Source organism: Perognathus longimembris, chromosome 1, assembly GCF_023159225.1.
Source record: "Perognathus longimembris pacificus isolate PPM17 chromosome 1, ASM2315922v1, whole genome shotgun sequence".
In the NCBI taxonomy this organism is placed as follows: Eukaryota; Metazoa; Chordata; class Mammalia; order Rodentia; family Heteromyidae; genus Perognathus; species Perognathus longimembris.
In genome coordinates, this window is record NC_063161.1 from 159,759,467 (window position 1) to 159,772,216 (window position 12,750).

The following is a 12,750-nucleotide window of genomic DNA, read 5'->3' on the forward strand; positions in this document are numbered from 1 at the left end:
CAGGCAGGCTGCAGGGTCCAGGGTCGGGCAAAGCTGCTGCCAATATTTGGTCTGCTTGGAGGGCTATCTCCTGAGCAGTTTTGTTCATGAAATTATTTCCCCGAGAGACTGGGTCCCTTGACTTCTGGTGCCCCGGAAAATGCACTATGGCTAGTTTCTTTGGCAGTCAGAGGGCCATTATTAGGGCCAGTATTTCCTCCTTATTCTTGTTTTTTTTTTTTTTTTTTTTTTTTTTTTGGCCAGTCCTGGGCCTTGGACTCAGGGCCTGAGCACTGTCCCTGGCTTCCTTTTGCTCAAGGCTAGCACTCTGCCACTTGAGCCACAGCGCCACTTCTGGCCGTTTTCTGTATATGTGGTGCTGGGGAATCGAACCCAGGGCCTCATGTATATGAAGCAAGCTCTCTTGCCACTAGGCCATATCCCCAGCCCCTCCTCCTTATTCTTAATAGTCTTTCTATCTGCAGTTAATAGTCCTCTTTCCCTATGAATGGCTCCATGCACGTGAGCTGTGGCAAAGGCATACCAGCTATCAGTGTAGACAGTCAATTTTTTGCCTTTTCCCAGAGTCAAGGCCTTTGTTAGTGCCACTAGTTCTGCTCGTTGTGCTGAGGTCCCAACCGGAAGTGGCTCAGCCCACACGACCTCTGTCTCCGTTACCACTGCTGCTCCCGCAAACCTTTGTCCATCCCTGATGAAGCTGTACCCGTCGGTGTACCAGACGAGCTCTGTGTCTGGCAGAAGTGGGTCCCTCAGATCAGCTCGGATTCCGTGTACCTGCACCAGAATCTCACTGCAGTCGTGGAGAGGTGCATCCTGATTGGCACCAGGCAGCAAGGTGGCAGGGTTCAGGGCAGCTGGGGCCTGGAATGTTACTCTAGGAGGGTTTAGGAATAGGCTCTGGTAGTGGGTGAGCCGTGCATTACTTAGCCAGTGATCAGGTGCCTGCTTAAGTACACCCTCGATGGCGTGAGGGGTGGTGAAGTATAGTTCCTGTCCCAAAGTCAGCTTGTCAGCGTCTTTGACTAACAGGGCAGTTGCAGCTATTACACAGAGACAAATTGGCCACCCGGCGGCTACAGGAGCCAGCTTTTTGGATAGGTATGCTACTGGTCGTCGCCAGGGACCTAGGTACTGAGTGAGCACTCCCTTCGCTATGCCCTATTTTCATCCACATACAAATGGAAGGGTTTAGTCACATCAGGCAGTCCTAGGGCTGGGGCCGATGGGAGAGCCCTTTTAATCTGTTCAAAGGACTTCTCCATTTCATCAGTCCAGAGCCACTATTGTGCTTCTTTGGTAGCTGCACAGAGGGGCTTTGCTAGTTCAGCGAACACGGGAATCCATAATCTACAAAAGCCTGCGGACCCCAGGAACTCCCGCACTTGGCGAGGGCTCTGAGGTCTAGCAATTTTGAGTACGGTTTCTTTCCTTGCTTGAGTCAGTCACCTCTGACCTTCTTTTCGCAGATACCCTAGGTGGTTTACCTTTGGTTTGCAGATCTGAGCCTTTCTGGCTGAAGCCCGGTATCCTAGGTTTCCCAATGTCTGGAGCAAGTCCTTGGTCTCTTCCAGGCACTCCTCACAGCTCTCAGCTGCAATTAACAGATCATCTACATATTGTAAAAGAGTCAATCTCAGTGGTTAGAACGGAACTCACCCAAGTCTTTGTGGAGGGCCTCATCGAGGATAGTAGGCAAGTTTTTGAATCCTTGTGGCAGCCGTGTCCAAGTGAGTTGCCCATTAATTCCTTTCTCAGGGTCTGCCCATTCAAAGGTGAACAGATTCTCACTCTTTGGGGCCAATGGTAGGCTGAAAAAAGCATCTTTTAAATCTAGAACGGTATACCACTGCTGCTCTGGGGGAAGAGCATTGAGGAGGGTGTATGGGTTTGGGACTGTAGGATGTATGTCCATGGTTCGCTTGTTCACTTCTCTCAGGTCTTGGACTGGTCTGTAGTCATCTGATTGTGGCTTGCGAACTGGTAACAAGGGGGTGTTCCAGGCCGACTGGCAAGGTCGCAACACACCCAACTCCAGTAGACACCGGATGTGGGGGGTTATCCCGGCTCCGGCCTCTAGGGACATGGGACATGGGGTATTGCTTAACTTTTGGGGGTCAGCCCCCGGTTTCAATTCTATATATACCGCGGGTCTGTGTTTAGCCAGTCCCATTCCCCCAGTCTCTGCCCAAGCCTCAGGGAAAGCCCATAGCCAATAGTCCATGTTGCCATCTGGTGGTGGTGGACTCTGGTGCAGACAATACTTATCTTCCAAATTAAGGGTCAAGACTTGAATGGGGCGGCCTTGTTGGTCCAGAACTGAAGTTCCACCCGGCCGGAAATGAATCTGAGCCCTAATTTTGGTGAGCAGATCCCACCCTAAGGACATTCTGGGATGACCATGAATGAGTGGGTTACCCAGCCCACGCCTAGGTCCACTGTTCTTCAGGTAGTCCATGAGTATTTGTTTGTCCCAGTGGCTCCCTGCACCCAAGAAGTCTTACTTGACAACTTGCCCCGGGGCTCAAGCAGGACCGAATGTTGAGCCCCGGTGTCCACCAGGAGTCCCTTCTACTTTGAGGGTTACCCTGGGCTCGGGGAGGGGGGCCAAGCCCTGTCCTCCCTAGTCACTGAGCTCTGCCTCAGTGACCAGCACTCAGCGAAGGCCGCGATTAGGCTCATGAGCCTTGCACCTGGGTTTATTTGGGCACTCTTTCACCCAGTGCCCAGTTTCTTTACAGTAGGCACACTGGTCCCGCTGCACTTTGCAACGCTCCCCACGTGGGCCTCTGCCTTTGCCCTTATCACTCACCAGATCTTGCAGCTGGTGCCGCCTTTCATCTGTAGACCCAGCGGTGACTGCCAGGAGGATCCTCTCTAACTGTGCATTCTCTGCTGCTCTAGTCTTTCTCTCCTCATTCCTTTCTCTCTATCTCCCTCTCTTTCCTCTCTTCAGCTTTCTTTCTTGCCAACTTCTCTTCCTGAGTCTCTCTATTGTTGTACACTTTCTCTGCCACTTCTAGCAAATCTTGCAAACTCTTTTCATTTAATCTATCCACTCTCCGTAACTTTCTCCTAATATCTGGTGCAGCCTGGGTCACAAATGACACAATAACAGAGGACTTATTCTTGGGGGCTTCAGGATTCAAGGAGGTGTATTGCCGGTAGGCCTCCATGACCCTCACTAAGAACACTGCTGGTCTCTCCTCACTGCCCTGTATCACATCTCCTACCTTGGCCAAATTTGTGGGCTTGCATGCCCCAGCCCTGAGATCCACCATTAGAGTCTGGCAATAGACATCGAGCCTCACCTACCTTCAGCTGAGTTGTAATCCCAGGCAGGAGAGGGCCATACAAGGGGAAAGGCATTGTCGAAAAGAGCGGGGTTAGCTGTGGGCTGCCCATTAGGTCCCAGAACCAATTTCTGGGCTTCTGTCTGGATCCTTTCCCCGCTCCTCAGAAGTGAAGAGGACCCGGAGCAACTGCTGACAGTCGTCCCAAGTAGGCTGGTGGGTAAACATAACAGTATCTAATAGGTTAATAAGGGATTTAGGGTTGTCAGAGAATGGGGCATTCTGAGTTTTCCAATTATACAGGTCACTGGTGGCAAAGGGCCAATAGTAAAAGGCTTGGTTTCCCACAACATCAGGGGGCCCCGCTGCTCATAAGGGAAGTGTTGGGGCATCGGCTTGGCAGGTCCTGAGAGACGGCCCCTTTCTCCTGCCCTGGGGCTGCGTGGCTGTTAGCCACTCCTACCCCCTTCCGGGTCAGAACCGGAAGAGGCCCAAACCAGCCCCACCTCTCATCTCAGAGCACACACATGTGTGTGTCAAAATGGCGCTAGCCGGAGCCCAGGGGGCAGTCCTGTGGGCTATGATCTCTGCCTCTAGGGAAAGTTCTGTGACATCATTGTGATGGACAGCCCAGATCAGCCTATCCCTAGTGACTCCAGATCCCTCCCCTTCCTGCCGCCATTAGTGTCATATAAACCCCTCCCCTGAGTAAACCAGTGGAAGTTCCAGAAGCTTACCCCAAAACGCCCGTGTGACTCCCGTGTCGTTCTTTAAGTGTGCGAGGGGAGGAGGGGTGTCTTGCGACTATGCACCGCCAAGGTTTGCACATTGGGCTGCACTCCGGCTTTCCGCCCGGTGGGACGGGGCGGGACACGTGCGAGGGAGAAAGGGGTCCCGACAGAAATGGCACCCAACGTGGGGCACAAAGCCTATGGGAAATGTAGATTAAACCGGCAATCCCTTGGATCAAGAACAGTTTTCTGGGTGCATAGTTCCCCCCACCCCGGTGGGAACAGTGGGGCAGAGCTAAAGTAGATTCACGCTCCAAAAATACTAGGTTGGACTTGTGGGACACTTGGGCTGAGGACCGAGGGATTTCAGAACATGCTGCTGGCCCTTTTTAAATGGGCCGGCGCAGAGCAGTTGTTGCCGGATCCTCACGCCATTTTTGGCCCAGTGGGAGCTGAGGGAGAAGAGAGCCCCCTGGCGGCAGTGGCGGCCCTGGAGAGCGGAGGCAGTGTGCACATTTGGCCTGGCTGCCTTTACTCGCCCTTCCCCACCCCCTTTTTTGCTTCTGAGGCCTGCTAGACAAAAAAGGCCTTAGATTTTTGTTGTTAATGTTTGATAGGTTCTAGGGTGGCCTCCTCCCGCCCTCACCCCAGGTGATGGGCGTGCCAAATCCCCCAAGGCTGGGCAGGGGCTTAAAGATGTCTTGCTGTGTTAAGCTGTGCCACGTGTCTGTTCTGTTCATGTCTTGTCTCCAAACTGGTTTCTTAAAATGTGGCTTCTCAGATAATCTGTGAAAATTTTGGTTTGCTGGAAAGGTTTCTTTTTTGCTTACTAAAATATGGGCAAAATAATACCATTTTGCCACTGGAATTCCAGTAGACTTACATGGCCAATTCAGATATTTTTCCTAAGAGTGCTCAAATCTTGTGCACAACCGTTTGTGTATGTTTGTCTGTCCGTTTGTCTGTGGATAAAAGCATATAAGATCTAGCATTATGGTTTAAAAATGACTGCCTTCTAACTACTACGTGAAATCGCTTAAAACTCTTTAAGATCGAGGGATCAGAATCATTTTACACAAATGTGACTATTAACCTAAATTTTCCTGACCCAAAAATTAACGTTTTGCTTCACAGAATACAGGTTAAAAATGTGTGCTAGCCGTGTGGATTTTGTGACTAAGAAATTCTTTTTACCCTGCTTGAACCAGAAGGGCATCAGACTCCAAAAGCCAGAGAATACTCAAAGCAACCAACCAGGAAATATTGGGGGATTTCAAATGTCTTTAAACAGTCTGTGCAGAATCTTGCAGGAGGTGTGACAACCTGTCCAGAGGACTCTCTGAGATCCTACTACAGCCTTACCCAGATGCAACCCATCTCTCTTGCTGGCCTGCTAATTTTGGATGGAAGACACAGCCACTTCAGATCCACTGAAGTTGAGACTTTTACATTGTCCTGACCTTTTGCCCTCCTAATTATTATTCATTTGTGCTCTCTTCCACCTGCTGGTAAGATCAAATGGTATGATTTAAATTAATGGCACATAGATCTCATTCAGTCTGCTGTTCTCTAAGTGTTATGACAGAACTCTGACAAGCAGTTGTTGGTCAATTCTCGACAAGTTACAGGTGGGGCTCTGTTCCTATTGTTCCCCTTGTTGCTTTAATTGGATACAAAAAAGGCTCTTATGGCTATAACTCCTCAGATTGCAGTTTGAAGCCAGCCCGGGCAGAAAATCTCTCTAAAACTCCATCTCCCAATTAACCAGCAAAGAGCCAGACTGGAAGCTTGGCTCAAGAGAACAAAAAAATGCTGAAAGCAGCACCGTGGCTCAAGGGGTAGAGCACTAGCCTCGAGCAGAAGTACTCAGGGACAGTGCTCAGGCCCTGAGTTCAAACTCCGTGAATGCCAATGGGAGCATGCCATACCAGCAACAAACACCTGGACTCCTGGGACTCAGCCAGTCCAGGAAACAGGGATATGGAGAGGAGTAAGAGAAAAATGATGTCACATCCTAAACGAAGTCGCCTTGTCTCACCCTTTCAAAACTAATCAGAGCCGAGAGATCAGGAGGAATAGCTGTACCTATCCAATGCCTATACCTGTCCGTTTTCCTCCTGCCAGTTGTGTGTGTGTAAATATATATATATATACCTTTGACTGGCTACTCCAAACAGGACCACTATCCCTAAACACTTCCTTTAGCTATCCCTCCTTCCTTGTAATTGGCCACAATTGGGTTCATGTTCGGAATGGAACTTTTCTGGCTTATGCCCAGGGTATGTTCTCCTATGCCATTCATGTTAACTAGCCCTGTGAACTTGTCATCCTTTTGCCTGACCTTTTCAAAAGTTTCTTTTAACAGAATAACATCCCTCACTGAGGTCACCACCTGGGAACTTGCAGTTCAAGGCCATCATCCTTCTACACTGCTGTACCCAACGCAGATCTGGACCCTGGAGACCCCAGCCCTAGGGACTTCCTGATGTGCCCAAGCTACAGGAGCTGGCTAGAGGAGACCATGACACCCTCTGGCCCTAATAACCATTCTTGTAGTAATGATGAGGACTTTTACCAACCAAACTGGACGGTACCAGGCAAATCAGGGGCCCCTGACTACTTCGCCCACTTTCAGCAGGAAGTAGTTCCAGAAGAAATGACCTTCACCCATACTCCCAGCCTGGTGCCCTCCTGTGTCGTTAATTAAAACAAAAAGGGGGAGGAACAGTCCCCATGACCAGTTAAGGACAGCTATGCTTACATTAAATATCTTAAATTTACAGGAAAGTTATGCTTACATTAACTATCTTAAATTTACACAAAAAATTTTAAATATTCCCAAATCAGTGCAGGAAGGAGCCTTATATGTGCCTTTCCTGATTGGGAAACCAAGTCCAGAACACTCACTCTGGAGAAATGTCTTCTTCTTGTTCTCTCTAGGAAAACAAGGACCGTGCTGCATTTCTTCTGCTCTTCCCTGGGAATATGGGCAGCCTGCCTGCGTGCATCAGCGGTAGACGACACCGGAGGCAGCCAGCTTCCCTTCCCTGCTTGCTTCCTAGACTCTTCCTTGGCGTTTATCTGGTGCAATGTTTTGCGGTGGCAATATTGCCAACGGCTTTGCACAAGAACTGGAAAGGAATATGGTTTTCCCTTTTGCTCTCCCCCTGCTTCTAAACTTAGGGGGTTCCCGCTGGAGGGAAATAGGAGCTGAGGCTTTTGACACCTTGCTTCAATGTTTTTGATAAAATATTTACAAAATAGGCATAAGGGTTTAGCACCTTGCCTCAATGTTTATGATAAAGTATTTACTAATCATATGTGTTAATTTACCAGTGCCTTGGCTGCTGTGGACCACCAGAATCGCCAAAGCTCGGACCTTCTTATACCTCACCGCCAGAAGAGGGGAGTGTTGTCTGTATTATCTTGAGTGGCACAGAAACGGGCTAAGGGCTCCAATTTCTCCGGACTGAGCCAAATGGATGGCCCCTTCACCTACCCTCCCCTTGTGGAAGAGGCCCCACATATATCTTATGTCAACATTTGCCTCATGCCTACACATGCCTTATGTACAAAGCACCTCCTGCTTTTAAAAAAAAAAGGGGGGGGGGAGATGTTGGGGAATCGGCTTGGCAGGTCCTGAGAGACCGCCCCTTTCTCCCACCCTGGGGCTGCGTAGCTGTTAGTCACTCCTACCCCCTTTTGGGTTGGAACCGGAAGAGGCCCAAACCAGCCCTGCCTCTCTTCTTGGAGCACGCACATGTGTGTGTCAAAATGGCGCTGGCCAGAGCCCAGGGGGCAGTCCTGTGGGCTGTGATCTCCACCTCTGGGGGAAGTGCCGTGACATCACTGTGATAGACAGCCCAGATCAGCCTATCCCTAGTGACTCCAGATCCCTCCCCTTCCTGCCGCCATTAGTGTCATATAAACCCCTCCCCTGAGTAAACCAGTGGAAGTTCCAGAAGCTTACCCCGAAACGCCCGCGTGACTCCCGTGTTATTCTTTAAGTGTGTGAGGGGAGGAGGGGCGTCTTGCCACTACGCACCGCCAAGGTTTGCACATTGGGCCGCACTCCAGCTTTCCGCCCGGTGGGACGGGGCGGGACATGCGCGAGGGTGAAAGGGGTCCCGACAGGGAAGCACTGTGGAGTCCACTGGTCCTGGGAGTTGGTTGGAATCATTCTGCCCACCCTCCCCCTTGTTCCCGCTGCTGGCCCCCACATTGCAGCATTCACCACTGCTCTTCCCCCTCCCATTGGTAAGTCAGGTGGCTGCCTGGTCTGCTCACTCGCTGACTCTGTTGCCCTTCCCCTGGTTCCTTCTTCCGGCGGTGGGGATGGAGTGGCTTCGGCGCAGCCTGGAGGGGGCGGAGACTGGTATGGGGGAGGAAAACCCCATTCAGGAGGGGGAGGAGGAAGAGGCAAGTCAGGGAAGATTGATTCCTCCTCATTGCCACCTTGCACCAAAAGATGGAGGGGCACTGAAGTTTTAGTTTCAGTCCGTTCACCCTTGTCCAGCCAACTCTGAGCCACAAGAACTTTTGCTGGTGCTGGGCTCATCGAGGGCTGCGGAAGGAAAATTTTTACCCAAGGGGGGGTGGTTTCCAAGAGGTCCTGCCACACTAGAACGTAGGGAACATGGTCAGGGTGGCCAACACGCTCTAGGGAGAGAGCCACATCTTTAACTTTCGGGATGGAGGAGAGATTGAAGGTTCCTTCTGCTGGCCACCCGACTCCAAAGGTGGGCCATTCTGCACTGCAAAAAGAAATCAGTTTGCCTCTCCTAACTCTCACACCTAAATTCTGAGCTCTTTCTTTTACTTCTTTGAAATTCCCAACTACTATTGAAAGGGGTGTGGAGCTACTATTAGTCTGTCCCATTTCGTCCATCAAACAGAAATAACACGCAGTCATCAGACACAATAACACAGCCACACACACACAAAGACATACAGAAAATCCCTCCTGTCGACCGGAGGGATAAACAAGAACGCCAACCACAAGCTGGGCTCACAGGAGCGACCCAGCTTGTCCTATCAGAATACAGGAACAAGAGGCACCTGACTCTCCAGGTTGAGGAGCTCACAGGCTCGAGCATACAGGGATTGGAACGCCTCCCAATCCCTCCGCTGACCCCTGCTCACAACGCGTCTGCCCAGGCATGTCAGCCGTACAGACTTACAGGTTTCAGGCCCCAGATTCAGAACAGAATACGACCACACGCAGACAACACAGACACAACTCACCGATCGGTTTTCAACTCTCCAGTTCGGGGTCCTGGGGTTTGGGGTCATCCCGGATGAGCCTCCATCTGATGTGCCAGACCCACAACCCCCCCCCAAAACCACCAAGGAGTCAATCCGATGCAAGAACAAGAGAGTCATTTAATTCAGCTCAAGCCAGACCCACAACCATCCATGGTAGTGTCCATGCGGTCATGAGCCCCGCTTCTTTGTTCAGCAGGGTTTTTATAGACCATAGGATAGGGGGTGGGGACAGTCACGACAGTGGCTTTGTGATTAGATGGGGATTCATGGGCTTACACCTGACTGGCTGGTCAGTTCGCGGGCAAGCTCTGTCTCTGACTCTATTGTTTACTGTGAGAGGGAATCTTCCCAGGACTCTAAGCAAGGGGGGGCTGGGGAGATGGTGGGGATGGAGTCAGCTTCTGCCCTCTTTTGCTGGCCAGATCTGACCTCCACATCACACCGCTCACCCCTCATCCATGGAGGAGGCTGGAACCACCTGCCTTCCGAGCCAAGGACATGCAGAGGGGGCCGATGGTGAGGGCATGCAAGTACCACGCCTGTCTCTGTGGCCAGCCAGTGTCTGGCCGGCCTGCCAGCCTCCAATTGCAATGGGAGTGGGGGTTGGGGGACGTTCAGCAACTTCTGCTGTGTCAGAGGAAGACAGGGCACTAACTCTTTTCTCTAAGTCCTTTCCAGTCTAGTAAGGGGGGGGGGGGTGTTGGAGGGGGGTGTCCTGCTATCTGTTGCGGATCTCCTGGTGGTTCTTGGGCACGGCTATGGTCCGTAGTTTCCTCAGAACAGAGGGCCGGGACAGCATGTGCAGGTCCCAAAAGTACTCGGGGGACAGCACCTTGGTGGGCTTGTGGTGGAGCAGGTACTTGTTCAGGTGGCTCTCGTCGTGCCACACAGCCTCTATGTTGTTGGCCCAGTCCCGCACCATGGCCTCGTGACAGGCCTTGGTGAGCCGCTGCACCTCCGCCACTGACCCCCCAAAAAGGCCCCCCATGTAGTAGAAGTCGCCCTGGTCCCGGGGGATGTAGGCCTGGGAGCCGGGCCGGCGCTCGTAGGTGAAGGCGTCCCGCCTGGCCCTGTAGAAGCCGGGGTGCAGGGTGCCGAAGAGCGGGCTCAGGATCTCTGCGCCCACGTGGTCGGCGAACTCCAGGTCCACGTCGGCGCACACCAGGTAGGCCACGTGGGCCGCGCCGCGCCGCGCCAGGAACTGGCTGAGCACGCCCATGCGGCGCATGGACACGTCCTGCCAGCGCGCATAGCCGCGCACGGGCCGCACCTCCAGCCGCCGCCCCGGCCCCAGCGCCACCCGGGGCACGGCGGCCGGCCGGTCGGTGAACACGTAGTAGTTGACCCGGAAGCCCACCATGAAGTGCTGCTCCGCGGACTCCAGGAACCGCTTCAGGAAGGTGACGTACCTGCCGAGGGGGACATGGGCGCGGCCGGCCACCTGGTATGGGTGCCCGGGCAGCAGAGCCCGCCTCTCCCGCCAATCACCCCGCTCCACCAATCAGCGATAGAGACCACCAGCGCCCTGCCCTCTCCCGCCAATCACCCTGCTCCACCAACCCGTCCCCTCCTGCCAATCATCCTGCTCCACCAATCAAAGATGAGGAAAACCAGAGCCCCGCCCTCTCCCACCAATCACCCTTCTCCAACAACCCGTCCCCTCCTGCCAATCACCCTGCTCCATGAATCAGCGATAGGGATCACCAGCGCCCCGCCCTCTCCTGCCAATCATCTGTGGGGCACACTGACTGGCCCCGCCTGTCCGTGCCCCGGAGGTGTGTGGTTGTTGGCCTTGGGAGTGAGGCCCTGAAGAGCCCTGCCTGCCTCAGTCCCTGGGGGTGTGCTTGCTTGCACGGCCTCCTGGAAGAGGGATCCCGGTTAGCCCCGCCTGCCTTCTGGGTCCGGAACTGGAAAGGCGGCTCTAGCTGGCCACACCTCCCAGCCTTAAGACCATGTGCAGCAAGATGGCTTCCAGCAGTAACCTGGGGGCGGTCCTGCTAGTACTTAGGCCACCACTTAGGGAGGTCCCATGGCCTTCCGCCCTTGACTGACAGCTCAGACCGCCAATCATCGCCCCTGGCTAGGTATGTTACACCCTCCTCTTCCTGCTGCCATTGCCCATACTTAAGATCGGGTCCGCCCCACTAAAACTGAGAGCGGTCTTGAACCTCTCCCGAGTTGTCTGATTGTCCAACTGCACGCGAAAGGTTGGGTTGGGCTGGGTGCGGGCGACTCACGGCTCGTTACCTATTCTGGGTTTACACTCAGCAGGGTGCGCTTCCTTGCCTCTCCCACTGGCTGGGAGAGCACCCGGGGTGCAGGGACCCCCTGCAATCATCCCGTTCCCCCAATTAGAGATGGGGACCGCCGGAGGCCCTGCCCTCTCCTGCCAATCACCCTGCCCTGCTCCACCAACCAGAGATGGGGACCACCAGCGTCCCACAGTCCACAACGGACCGGCTGGAGGCCGCCATTGCCACACCGTGCTGTGCCACGCTCCAGGAGACCAGGCTGGAGATCGTGGGGGTGCGCATCTGTTCCCCTCCTTGGGGCCCAACCCTCGGTCCCCTCTTGGTGGCCCTGCCTTCGCCATGTGTGGTGTCCTCTGGACAGTGTCCTCACTGGACCCCTTCCTTGCCCCTGGGCCCGGTCCTCCGGAAGCGCACGAAGCGGGGCTCCACAGGGGGTGGCCAGGCGGGCTGCCGCTCCAGGGCTTGCCTAGGCCCAGGCCTCACACCCAAGCACCGGCGCTTGCAGCCCTGGAAGTTTCCCTGCTGCCTCCCCCCGGTGCCCTCGAGGCCGCGTGGAGCCACGGGCCCCGTACGGACCCAGGCTGGCACTGTCCGGCGAGCGAACTGGGCCCTTGGCACAGCCCCACACAGCTCTGGCGCCTCCGCGAGCCCCTCACAGGCACCAAACTCATGTGTGGTGGGGACAGGCCGGGCCCCAGGCAGAGGGAGCACGCGCAGACACGCCTGCCCACTTGCCCAGTCCCGGGCAGAGGGGGCCATGGTGCTCAGCTGCTTCTGTGCGGGCTGGGGAAGCGGGTGCCGGCCTCAGGCTGCCCGGGTCCTTCACGCACGGGCAGTGCACGCAGCCTTCACCCCAGGACCCCATTCCTGCACCCAGCCCTCTCTCCACGGGCTCCCACAGGGCCGCTGTGCCTGGGACAGCACCCAGGGCTCCACAGGCCTGCTGCCAGCCCCTGGGGCCTGGAGTCACCATCTGCCCTGCGTGGCATCCGAGTGCATGGACGGCCACGGTGGCCGGCCCCGTGCTCCCACCGGTCCCAGAGGAAGCAGGCTCCTCCCTCCTCCCCTGCTGCCCTCTCTAGCAGAGGGAGTGCACCTGAAGCATGCACGGTGGGGTACAGCTGTCCCTGCTGAGGGTGTAGAGGGAGGGGCAACAGGCAGGGGCTGGAGCGTAGTTGGTGCTGGGCCCATTCAGCCAGTGAGCCATTGCAT

The 12,750-nt window shown here is 54.4% G+C and overlaps 1 protein-coding gene and 1 pseudogene across 1 annotated transcript in view; both read right to left on the reverse strand.

Moving 5' to 3' along the window:
- Positions 1-464: 464 nt before the first annotated feature.
- Positions 465-9,313, reverse strand: LOC125353244 (annotated as a pseudogene).
- Positions 9,314-10,004: 691 nt separating this feature from the next.
- Positions 10,005-12,750, reverse strand: part of LOC125353251 (histo-blood group ABO system transferase 2-like) — a 39,732-nt gene continuing 36,986 nt past the window's right edge. The window contains exon 7 of the mRNA XM_048348794.1: positions 10,005-10,695. Coding sequence (XP_048204751.1) covers positions 10,005-10,695 — 691 coding nt within the window. The remainder of the gene's footprint in view (positions 10,696-12,750) is intronic.